At 40.3% G+C, this 12,843-nt stretch overlaps 1 protein-coding gene across 5 annotated transcripts in view; it reads left to right on the forward strand.

Moving 5' to 3' along the window:
* Positions 1 to 12,843, forward strand: part of cnksr2b (connector enhancer of kinase suppressor of Ras 2b) — a 43,698-nt gene that overhangs the window by 27,175 nt on the left and 3,680 nt on the right. For 2 of the 5 annotated variants that reach the window (XM_058416242.1, XM_058416244.1), the window contains exons 10-20: positions 100 to 233; positions 656 to 843; positions 2,014 to 2,103; positions 2,688 to 2,896; positions 3,454 to 3,502; positions 3,614 to 3,789; positions 4,753 to 4,826; positions 4,931 to 5,002; positions 5,343 to 5,410; positions 7,499 to 7,590; positions 8,797 to 9,301. In XM_058416242.1, coding sequence (XP_058272225.1) covers positions 100 to 233; positions 656 to 843; positions 2,014 to 2,103; positions 2,688 to 2,896; positions 3,454 to 3,502; positions 3,614 to 3,789; positions 4,753 to 4,826; positions 4,931 to 5,002; positions 5,343 to 5,410; positions 7,499 to 7,590; positions 8,797 to 9,301 — 1,657 coding nt within the window. The remainder of the gene's footprint in view (positions 1 to 99; positions 234 to 655; positions 844 to 2,013; positions 2,104 to 2,687; positions 2,897 to 3,453; positions 3,503 to 3,613; positions 3,790 to 4,752; positions 4,827 to 4,930; positions 5,003 to 5,342; positions 5,411 to 7,498; positions 7,591 to 8,796; positions 9,302 to 12,843) is intronic. The other 3 variants (XM_058416245.1, XM_058416246.1, XM_058416243.1) reach the window with 2 other exon arrangements.

The following is a 12,843-nucleotide window of genomic DNA, read 5'->3' on the forward strand; positions in this document are numbered from 1 at the left end:
AATTAGAAGTGGGCAAAGAAAAACAAGAATGTTGGATATGAGTAAAAGATTTAAAGATGTAAAATGAATATAAACATGGAGAGAACATCCCTCTTTCAGCCCATCTTCCCCTCGAGTCCCAGCAGCAGGGCAGCCACACCTACCAGTACCCTCAGCACACCGTCTAAACGAGACAGCTGTGCCCTACAGGACCTCTATTTCCCCCCACCACCAGATGAGCCGTACGCACCCAGGTACACACACACACACACACACACACACACACACACATATTCACAGGCTGCATTAGCCATAACAATTGGGGACAAGCTTGGGGACGAATCTATATGAAGCACCCTTTCCGAAATCATCTTAATTCTGTAAATAAAGTCACATTAATGTTATGTCTGTAGTAGAAGAGCAGTATCTGCATTCAGAGAATCTGTATACTGTTTCATTTTTCACCCCAAGTTAAATTCTAGATCCTTATTTTGCCTCCACAATTTAGGTATCATGTACATTAACACAATTCCTGTAAACAGAATGCACGATCTTTGTTGCATATCCATGCCTCTAGACGAGCCCTAAGTGCGTTCATATTCACGCATGATGCACCCTGTCCGAAATTTACCCTCAGGAAGAAGAAACACTAAACACTTCATTTTTTTTCTTGTAGAGAGGGCACAGCCAGTGACACGTCCCAGCATGAGGTGGCTAAGCGCTCTGAGTCGCCGAACTCTTTTCTAGACCAGGAATGCCGGCGGCGCTTTCCTATGATGGATGAGGATGCGGTTCTCTACTGCTACGAGTATGACCCAAATCGGGGGCCTCCTCCTGTGCGCAGGGACGGCACTATGACATACGGTACGCGCTTTGATCTTCTATTGCTTCAGTTTAGATTGATATGGTTTGATGCTACGGTTTCCTTAACCAGCCTCAGTGTGGCAAAGCTCTGAGGGTGCCTTTACACACGCAGCTTTTAGTTCTTTTCGATTGAACCCTCGTGCGCTTGGTGTGGCTGTTTTTGGCAGGTGAAGATACCGCAGTCACATTGGCACACAGACTGAAATAACTAGTCTGAGTCAAGTTTTCTCCGTACAGATCCAAGTGTTTCGATTTGAGTGAAAAAGTGATTTGATCCAGAATCGACCCAACTGCAGCACGCGAACCAAACGCTGGGTGTATTTTAGGTTGTGTATGCGAGCTACTAAAACGAGCCAAAGGACAGTGTTATAGCGTTTCAGAAATGTGATACATTCTGAATATCTGGACACACAAAAAGGAGAAAATAAATGCTGGGTGCAGTACACCAAGATTTTTCAACAAGAATTATTTGATCAGATAATTATATGCACTCGGAAAAGGTTTCTATATTTTTCTATCACCATAATCCTGACTAATGAATTCAAGAATAAATAAGTAAATAAATATAGAACCCTGATCAAACTAAAGTATTAATTTTGTTCCGATTCAGACAGCAAACGAATAAAAAGAGCAAAAGGGTAATTGGTTTGGAGGTCAGGGCAGGTCTAATTCTGTCCTTAAATTTGAGATGTAATCAAATTACAAGTGCTTAGTTGGATTTATTTGCTTGGTCACATTTGCTCATCACACTGCTCATCACTAAAATGGAAGTGAATGTGGTTAAAACGTTCATAAATAAATAAATAAATAAACTCAGATCTGTTTTTCATTTTGGTTTTATTTTGTCCCATGTATTTGTTTTGTCACAAAACTCTTACTTAAAAAACACAGCATGGTGAATGTTCAGAAAGTTAAAAAGGAAAGCACTTCATAGTTGCATGTCTGGAATTTGGATTGGATATGAAACCACATACAGCAGATTGGATGAAATTGGATTAAATCTGTTTTATTGTCCTTTTTAACTGCCAAAATTTTCCAGATAATATCCAGGTCCTGATCCTTTTATAGACTTTTATCATGCAAATGGGTGCTGTTCTGTGCTGTGTGAGGTGCAGTGTGGTGTTTAGCATTGTGTGATTCTGACGCACTTCGTCGGTATGTGTGAGCCAGGCAGGCTGAGGCCCATCTCTATGCCGGTGGAGTATAACTGGGTGGGCGACTATGAAGACCCGGCCAAGATGAAGAAAGAGCTCAGGAGAGGTGGGTGAGGGAGGCGGGAGAGACAAGAAGCAGTAGGAGGGCAGCGGGTGTCTTGTTTTTATTTTTTTGCTTTTTTTTTCTTAATCCTAACATATAAGTAATGATTCGGATTTCCGTCCAGTTCCCTCTGACCCTCATACTTCTTCTCAGCGTGCGTTGTAATTTGTGGTTTTTACTCTGTGTCGATCCTCCCTCCCTGCCCTCTCCCGTCTTCCTCAGTGTGCCTCACTGTTTCTCTGCATGTGTGTAATTCTCTTTGTCTGAAGAATCCTGAATTTTGTGCTGCCCCATTGCCATGGAAACTCCTGGCAAGATACCGCTGTTCCATTGGCCGAGAAAGGCTGAATGGCAAAATGAGTAAATGCAGAGAGAATTCAGTCTGTTTAGTCACAGTTACAGAACGTATGCGTCTTTATTCCTAAAACAGGAGCGTGTCATCATTTTTGGTCACCAGTTACACAATGATTGCTTGTATCGGTCATCAGTTGAGGCATGCAGATTAATTGGAGTGGCCATGGCAGTGGTGTTTCTGCACACTGCACACTAATTCAGGATAATTAATTGTCACATTACTGTGCACACAGAGAACTCCATGCTTCGTTATGTTGGAGAGGATAAGACTGGTCCCGAGGAGTATGCGATAGGACGCAGTAGCAGCAGCAGGCGGAGCAGGAGGAAGAATGAGAAAGGGAGTAGCCCCGCCCATTACGCCTTGGTTCCAGCCCTTCAGATGGAAATGCTGAGACAGGAGTCAGTAACTACGCCCACCTCAGACACGTCCTCCGTCTATCATGTGAGTGACACGTGGAGCTGTCACTGAAAGAAAGGTTTTCCCTCAAATGTAGTCGATCATGTTTGGAGAAAATTAGACTAATCTATCTTAAAAAGTAATGGAGGATTGTGTTTTTCTGTGACGTAACACAGGTTTGGTAATGTAGTTTTGGACACAGTATGACTTAACATAGTCTAGAAAAATAAATAAAACAGAATATAGCTGGACGATGATGGGCCAGTCATCCTAGGCAATAATCTATTATTATTATTATTATTATTATTATTATTATTATTATTAGCACAGTTTGGTATTATTTGGTATTATGGTATGCTTCCTTGGCCCCACCGGACCAACTGGCCAGACCAACTGAAAGCTGTATGTATAATATTATGGTTCCATTACGAGCAAAGACACTGTATTTGTCATATTTTTTAAAATAGCCGTTCATTTAAATATAACATTACATAACATAACAAATGTTGTTTATTGTGTTTCTTGAGCATATATTTATGAAGATTTTGGGTGAAAAACTCAAAGCTCATTTAGTTAACAGCATTATTTTTTATTTTCTGCAGACATTTGATCAGTCTTCAGTGCTGTCGAAGTCGAAGAAGAAGTTGAGAGGTGAGATACTGAATGTTCCCTTCTTTTCACAGTTTATAAATTAAGTAGGAGCTCATTGTCATTGTTTATCCCACTCTCTCTTCTGTCTCTTCTCTTCTTTCTCTTTTCTAGCTGGCTCACTGTCTTCCATCAGTAAGCGTCGGATTTCCTGTAAAGACCTGGGGCAGGGAGATTGCGCAGGCTGGCTGTGGAAGAAGAAGGATGCCAAAAGTTACTTTTCTCAAAAGTGGAAGAAGTACTGGGTGGTGCTGAAAGACACCTGCCTGTACTGGTACATCAACGAGGAGGTGAGGTTTTGAGTAGAAAACTAAATGTACTCGGGGATAATTAGCAGGGTCTGTTTGCAGAATGCACAGGCGTGGGTTTGAGTGGTACAGAGTGGTGTATTTGAGTGGTACTTGCTTTTAATGAGATTTACCAGGACTTTAAGATGAACTAATTTTAACAGAATTTGTAAACAACAAAAATACTTGTGTAAACAATTATCAGTGGCTTTCTTTCTTCATGAACACTTTCATGTATTTCATATATGACATTTCAAAACACACACAGCTGCATGCATTTCCATATACACTGACCAGGCATAACATTATGACCACCTGCCTCACATTGTGTTGGTCCCCCTTTTGCTGCTAAAACAGCCCTGACCCGTCCTGCACTGTGTATTCTGACCCCTATCTATCAGAACCAGAATTAACTTCTTCAGCAGTTTGAGCAACAGTAGCTCGTCTGTTGGATCGGATCACACGGGCCAGCCTTCTCTCCCCACGTGCATCAATGAGCCTCGGCCGTCCATGACCCTGTCACCGGTTCACCACTGTTCCTTCCTTGGACCACTTTTGATAGATACTGACCACTGCAGACCGGGAACACCCCACAAGAGCTGCAGTTTTGGAGATGCTCTGATCCAGTGGTCTAGCCATCACAATTTGGCCCTTTTGGTCAAACTCACTCAAATCCTTACGCTTGTCCATTTTTCCTGCTTCTAACATCAACTTTGAGGACAAAATGTTGACTTGCTGCCTAATATATCCCACCCACTAACAGGTGCCATGATGAGATCATCAGTCTTATTCACTTCACCTGGCACTGCTCACAATGTAATACCTGATTGGTGTATGAACCAAAGAAACACCTTTCTGTAGACATCTCTGTACCCTGCTTATAATAATAATAATAATAATAATAATAATAATAACCTCCAATGAATGAACACGAGCAAATAGTCACTGATATTGTCCTTTTTGCAGGATGAGAAGGCTGAAGGCTTTGTCAGTCTCCCTGAGTTCAAAATTGACCAAGCAAATGAATGCCGGAAGAAGTTGTATGTATCTTAATTTTATCTTTGGGCTAAAAATACATACATAATTATACTAAAAGTGGCATCTCCTAGACGGTGCTGATTTTGGTTTATCTTTTGTATTTAAGTGCTTTTAAGGCATGCCATCCTAAGATCAAGAGTTTCTACTTTGCAGCAGATAATGTGGATGACATGAACAGGTAAGAGATCATTGAAATCCTCATGCTTATCTTAAACAGGTTAAAGTGATAACAGCATTAATGCTTCAATAAGTGGTTTATTTTTCTTTTTTTGAATCAATAATATAGAAATGAATTTATTTGATTTATTGAAACAATCTAGAGCTTATCTAATTCATTATCTAATCTAACTTAAGTGTTGCCCCAATTAGGCACTTTAGACATGTCACATATTTTGTGGAAATTAGGTGTGTGTGTGTGTGTGTGTTTGTGTGTGCATGCACATAATCATTTGATCCATTTTGGTAGTAACATTTAGCAGCTTTGCAGGTGATAGCAGTTTTTTTCTGTCCATACACAGATGGCTGAGTCGATTGAACATGGCAGCAGCAGCTCACTCAGAGCAGGAGAGGATTCGACAGGATCATGGTGAGAGGATGCCTGTATACTTCACTGATCATGTTAGTTACTCTAATCCGTGTGGTCTGGACTAAAGAGTGTATAAATAAATATAAACATTTTATGATGTCTTGAGTATACTGAGTGTTTGCAACATTCTCAATTTCCTAATAGAAAATATATATTGCCATACATTTTGGGACACCCCTCCAAATCATTGAATTCAGGTGTTCCAATTACTTCCATGGTCACAGGTGTATAAAAGGTGCTTTGTAGAGTTTGTAGAGGCCACTGCTTCTTCAAACATTTGTGAAACCAAGTACCAGGACAGACAGACAGACAGACAGAAATTTCTTCACTAGTAAATATTACACAGTCAACTGTTAGTGGTATTATAACAAAGTGGAAGCAATTGGGAACAACGGAAACTCAGCTACCAAGTAGTAGGCCACGTAAAATCACAGTGCGCAGAAGTCACCAACTTTCTGCAGAGTCAATAGCTACAGACCTCCAAACCTTGTGTGGCCTTCAGATTAGCTAAAGAACAGTGTGTAGAGAGCTTCATGGAACGTGTTTTCATGCAAAGTGTCAGATACAGTGGTGTAAAGCACGCCACCACTGGACTCTAGAGCAGTGTCCTCTGGAGTGACCAATCACGCTTCTCTGTCTGGAAATTCAATGGACAAGTCTGGGTTTGGCGGCTGCCAGGAGAACGCTACTTGCCTGACTGCATAGTGCCAAGTGTAAAGTTTGGGGGAGGGGGGATTATGGTGTGGGGTAGTTTTTCAGGGTTTGGGCTCGGCCCATTAGTTCCAGTGAAAGGAACTCTTAATGCTTCAGCTTCATACCAAGACATTTTGGACAATTACATGCTCTTTGTGGGAACAGTTTGGGGATATCTTGAGGAGTTGAAACTGTTACAGCTGCAAAGGACGGGACAACTCCATATTAAACACTACGGATTAAGAATGGGACATCATTAAAGTTCATGCGCATGTAAAGGCAGACATCCCAAAACTTTTGGCAATATAGTGTATCTAGCTTTGACATGAAGAGGATAACTATAAAGAGCTAGCTCATGAATATCATCAAAAAATAAGGTATTAAATGATAGAATATTCTACCCATCAGCCCCAGGACATGACATGTCTCACTGTTCACTTCTCACTTATATTAGCACCACTGTTTAAGTTCTAGTTTTTCACCATCAAACTTCCACTGGTCAGATTTTTGTTGTGTGTGCCACAATATTGCTTAGGTTTTTTGCCTCATAGCCACCGTTCATGTTTGTGATTCTTGTTTTCACAGTTTCGGTTGTTTTGTTTGTACTTCACATTATCTGTATTTTCATCCACCTCCATCTCCATACAATGACAAGAGTTAGTTTCAGTATAGTTACAGAATAATCTATAGTTGTTACTGAATAATATGCTTTAAAATTAATAACATAACAATAGCTGAGATTGTAGCCTGTTTCTTCAGGCCCCATAGTGGCACTGAGCCTGGCATCTACAGTCAGACTATTATAAACAAAAATACATTTCATATAAAGAAACTAGCGATGCTATCAACTAAGCAGCATGACATCTTTCAAAATAATATATTGTCTATCTGTATATGAAATTTGAGCTTTCTCTCTCACTCTTTGTTGAGGAGCGCTCAATAACTGAACATACACGTCACCTGGGGACTAGTTTATAGCCTGCTGGAGTTTCTGACGCAACATGGTGAAGTATTTTTGACCTTTGAAACAAGTCAAATACTTTTACGACCAAAAATGGTATTCCAACAAATTAAAAACTATAAAACAACAATAAAATACAGCTGGAAGACCATGATCTGTTTAGGTACATGCTGGTCATTTCATTTAATGAGTAGTAACTAGGTGCGCAGTACTTACATTTTGGGACAGTAAGATTTTAATTTAACGTAAACAAAACACTTCTGAGCAAAATGGTTAAGGAATTAGGACAATGTGACCGAGTACATGGTCACTACCCACCTCTGCAGTGTTGTATTAATGGACCGCGCTACTGCCTGCTTTTTTGCGTAAGTGTCTTGTCATGTGTATCTTATAAATATTATTGATTTTTCCTTCTGTTTCTTGTCCTCTTTCAGACTACTGGAGTGAGAGTGATCATGAGGATGTTGAGAACTTGTCTTCTAAACAGAACAGCCCTCCACCACCCTACGACACCTACCCTGCCTTAGTATGTCACACAATCTGCCTCCATGAGGAATACCAGAGTCCAGACCTCAATTTCTTTTATTCATGTTCTCTACATTGAAGGGCTTACCAGGGAGAGATGAAGGTTTCAGACATTACTGGAGTAGAGAAATGTGTGAACAGATGGGATGGGAAGATAAAATGGAGAAGGGAGCAGAGGAGGAATGAAAGATGAAAAATGAAGCGTGAAAGACAACGAGGAAGGCAGCTGAAGTACTTATTAATTATTGAAGCTCTGGAGACCAGCTTAGTGGCTGTAGATTTTTAGACAAAAATGAGATCCAGCCTGTGGTACTAGGCCCTGCTAATCTTATTGAGAGAAACACAAAACAGACAACTTCTAATACCGTGCAGCAGAGGTGTGTGTGTGTGTGTGTGAGAGAGAGAGAGAGAGAGAGAGAGAGAGAGAGAAATGCTTGTGTGTGTTCCCATTTCAAATTCAACGACTAATAGCTGGTGACAGCTCTGAGGCACTACAGAGGCAAGCTACATTTCTTTTAATGGCTGCTGGTGTCCTTTATTTCCTTTTCACCATGCCATTTCAACTGCTTTCAGTAGGATTCATATTTAAAACTCGAGGAAAACAAGGTTTCAGATCACCCCAGCTTTCAAAGAGTCAAAAGTTTCATAAATTTAATTACTAACAAATATCAAACTATATATTCGAGCTATCTAGCATTAGACCGGTTATAGCTATACATATAAATAACTAGCTGACTTATATCATTACAAACCAAAATATTTAATTAGTGTATCTGGTTAATGTTATATTGAAGTGGCTAATCGTTAATAGCTATATACTGTATCTAGATATCTGGTTTGTGACCAACTACTACATTATAAAATTAAAACAAGCAGAAGTTACTCTGAAAGGCTATTAGGCTAAACATCACCTACATGGTTTAGGCAGCTTTCTAACTTACATAATATTACAATAGAAATAGGATCTTATGCTATATTTTGACATGATTCTCTAAAATGCTGAAACAATGACAACAAATTTAAAACTCCAGTGCTGACCACAGACTCAGTGACAAATGTGAGCTCAAATACTAGCAGCTAACTTGCTAGCAGGTTATAGTGCTAGCATGAACTCAGTAGCCTTATTTAAAATGTGTCCAGTTATAGCTGTGTCCTGTTCACCATACCCTACATATAAACTTCACAGTTTTTTTCTTTTTTCCTGAAGCAGGTCAGCCCTTATCCCGAGCCCAAACACATTCGGCCTCCATCCACAGAGACATTGCAGCCCCGGTCTCCCCATGAGGACTTCCAGTCTGAGCCCCAGTGTTCCAGTATGAGTGGCTCCAGCTCTCCCGCACGCAAGTCATCCAGCCAGCGGCGCTCCTGGCAGGACCTGATTGAGACTCCACTCACCAGTTCAGGTCTCCATTTCCTTCAGTCTCTGCCTCTGGAGGACGCTGTATTCCTGGAGCCCAATGGAGCTATGCCTATAGAACTTCGGCGCCAGGCCACACTGCCACCTCAGAGATGTCCACTACCCGAGCGCCACACCCCACTGACACCCAGCCAACTACCTTCCACAGCCCGGATAGGAAGAGAAGTAAAACACCGCAGCTTTACGCTGCCACGTGACAGCGGCCTGCATGCCATCTTGGCAGCAACAGCAGGAGCACCTGAACACAGAGATATCCAGCAGCACCAGCTGGGCCAGGCGTACACCAGAGATGCAGGTAATATTCTGAACCGTGAACGGGGAAAGAATCTTAATGAATGACCTGAATTTAAATAGCTGCTAGAAAGACATTGTAGTTGGTCTATTTTTGGTCAGTTCTGATTTGTCTTCTTTTGGTCTGAAACTGCAGGTCATATTTAAAAGACATGAGATATTAAATGCAATATTTAGGTGGAGGGGCTTTGGTTTTATCCAACAGGAATTGATTGACTTTTGGAATAGGTGTTATAAAATGCTTGCCTGCTGTCACAGATTGCCCCTTTGCATTGCGGTTCCCATGGTGACAGGTGCATTGTGGTTTTTGTTTCTGCTCTACCCCTGTGTCCACAGCTATCACCTAATTGTATCCACCTATTTTGTGTCCACCAATTTCCCCCACTGTGGCCAGTATTAAGTCTGCATATCTATATTCTGCAAACACCGATACGGATATTTGGAATCAGCTAAATAAATAATCATGCCAAGGACCCACACTTGCATGGTGCCTATAATAACTGCCCCTTACACCTGCATAAGAGAAAAATAAATAAGAAAACCTTACTGGTTATTTGCCAGAGCCTTCAGTAGTCAGCAACCACGCACCACCCAACTCTGTGCCAGACTTCTTATTTAGAAAGTGTTAGCAATATAATGACACATGTCTGACTCTGATGGTAGATGAATGTAACAGGAAAAGTGAGAATCTTCTAACAATGTCAGCAGTACACAGCTCAAAATCCGGGCAAACCTAAGGTAAAATCATACATGAGATTTTTTATTAAAGGTGCTTTCACTCATGCCACAAAATAGGCATTATCATAAACTAATTATTAGTACAATTATATAATTATCTATTTGGCATCATCTTCATGCTCTTTGTTTTTGGATAATTGGATTTTTGCAATTTGTGTACACTTTTCTGTCAGTGAATTCAGCCCTATATACCCCTTTTTCCCTGAATTATGTGCAGCGCAGATGAACCAGGCATATTAATTTCACCCTGATTCAGACTTAACAGGTGAAGAGTGCCTTTAGGCTCGTGCCTGTGGCATGGTTGTCTTTTAGTAATGTAAAGACAAATATTCTAACAGCTTTCCAGCTTGTTCATCATTTTAGGCCCAGGCCCATGCTCATGGGCACATAAATAATCTTAGCTCACAGATCAGGGGAGAAACAGACAGAAATAGAGATCATGTAAATATATGTAGGGAAACCTCCACCTACTACAAGCAGCAACTTTTCATCCTAAGCATCCCTCCAAAGCAGGTGTCCATAATCTAATACCGAATATCGGTATTGTATCAGTCTTGGCCTGCGGGATCAGTATCAGATTAGATTTGACATAGTCTCATTCAATTTGCTGATGTGTTTAAGGTTCTGTTCTGAAGACATGGAAGAGTTTTACTTTCTTCTTGAATTTATTTCCTAGTGTGTATATTCCTCTCAAATTCTGATTTTGAGTATTATGAGGACATCTCATGATTTAACGTTATATATTCTTAAGGTCTTACATCTCTGTAACTCTCTACAACATCCCTATATAACATATCCCTATATGCTTACATTATATTGCCAAAAGTATTGGGACACCCCTCCAACTCATTGAGTTCAGGTGTTGTTTTTCAGGGGTTGGGCTCGGCCCCTTAGTTCCAGTGAAGAGCATGAAATTGTCCAAAATGTCTTGGTATGAAGCTGAAGCATTAAGAGTTCCTTTCACTGGAACTAAGGGGCTGAGCCCAACCCCTGAATAACAACACCTGAATTCAATGATTTGGAGGGGTGTCCCAAAACTTTCGGCAACATAGTGTATGTTGTCTCGCCATGTCCCACCAGCATGCACACACACACAAACACACACACACAATCAGAGAAGACACTGTGCCCCAGAGCACATGAGGAAATCAGCCTTTGTTAATATCTCATCATGCCCCCTCCAGGACCTGTATGTCTCTCTCTATCTCCATCTCTCTGCCTTCTTCTCAATCCTCTCTAAACAGCAAATTCAGAAGATTTTTCTAGTTGCATTATTCATCACCCCAAGTCTCTAACAGCTCGCCAGTGTCATATTTTACTGCGTGAAGGAAACTGATTTATTTTAGCATTTTGCATATTCAATGCGGTGTATGATGTAAGAATTGCTGCTCAGAGATGTGATACTGCCCCCTAGTTGTAGCTACAGGGAGCATGATAGTTTATAGAATTTTAGAGAGTATTACAGAATGTTGAAATAAATAGTAAACATATAGTGTATATCAAGGCAGGCAGTGTGGAATATTTTCCTTTTATTGTTATTTATAATAATAATAATAATAATAATTATTATTATTATTATTATTACTATTATTATTATGAATTATGAGTGTATTAAATTGTACACATTTCATTTTAACAAACCACAGAGGCTTGATTTTTCATTTCATTTCACATTATTTGTTTTAATCAATTTATCACCCACTAAATTGTAGAAATAATTAATTAATAGATTTTTTTCAATAGATTCAGTCAATGTAACCGAGTACATGTTCCCTACCCATTGTTAGGTGAAGGGTCATTAACTTCTTCTTCATCTTCTTTCGGCTTTTCCCTTCAGGGGTGGCCACAGCATCTCACATCATCTCTCTCCTCCTATCCTTATCTTTGCACCCACTAGCTTCATATCCTCATTTATTACATCCATATACCTCCTCTTTGGCCTTCCTCTTTGGCTCCTGCCTGGCAGCTCCATGTCCAACATTCTCCTACTAATATACTCACTCTCCCTCCTCTGAACATGTCCAAACCATCTTAATCTGGCCTCCCAAACTTTGTCCCCCCAAACGTCCAACATGAGCTGTCCCTCTGATGTACTCGTTACTGATCCTGTCCGATCGTGTCACTCCCAAAGAGAACCTCAACATCTTCAGCTCTGCTACCTCCAGCTCTGACTCCTGTCTCTTCCTCAGTGACACTGCCTCTAAACCATACAGCATGGCCGGTCTCATCACTGTCTTGATTCTCGCTGCATTAACTAAGCAATAAAATTCTCCCACAATCACTGGATTAGTTTATTTGTCAGATGATAGAACAAAATGGTTCATTTACAAGAATCCATGATAAAATGATTAGATTCAAATATTACAGTACAGTTAACTAAGGATCCTAATGGTGCTAGCTGTACTATTTGGTGCCTGCTTTATAAGCTGATGGACTTTATCCCTTCCTGGATTTCATTATTAGACTTTACAATTGTTGAATCTTTTTGCTTTATTGCTTGTTGGCTTAGAGAGCCTTTGGTTAAGCTGTATGCTTGGTTATTATAACAATAAGCTATGTGGTGCTACTCAGTTTAAATGGTGTTAGTTTTTGTTAGCAATATTGTTAGCAGGCTATGCTAGGGAAGAGTAGTTTAGGGGAAGAGTAATTAAGGGAATTGTTACATTAACCTATTAAGAAATTCATTCCGATTCTGTGATCCTGATTCTGTGGATGTTTTTGTGTGTTGTCAGGAGGACAGATTTAGCTTCATGAGGTAAAATTAAGTTTTCACAATCACACACAGGGTTTCACAGAGCCACTGTCAGG

The sequence above is a fragment of the Hemibagrus wyckioides genome, linkage group LG18 (assembly GCF_019097595.1).
Source record: "Hemibagrus wyckioides isolate EC202008001 linkage group LG18, SWU_Hwy_1.0, whole genome shotgun sequence".
NCBI classification, from domain to species: Eukaryota; Metazoa; Chordata; class Actinopteri; order Siluriformes; family Bagridae; genus Hemibagrus; species Hemibagrus wyckioides.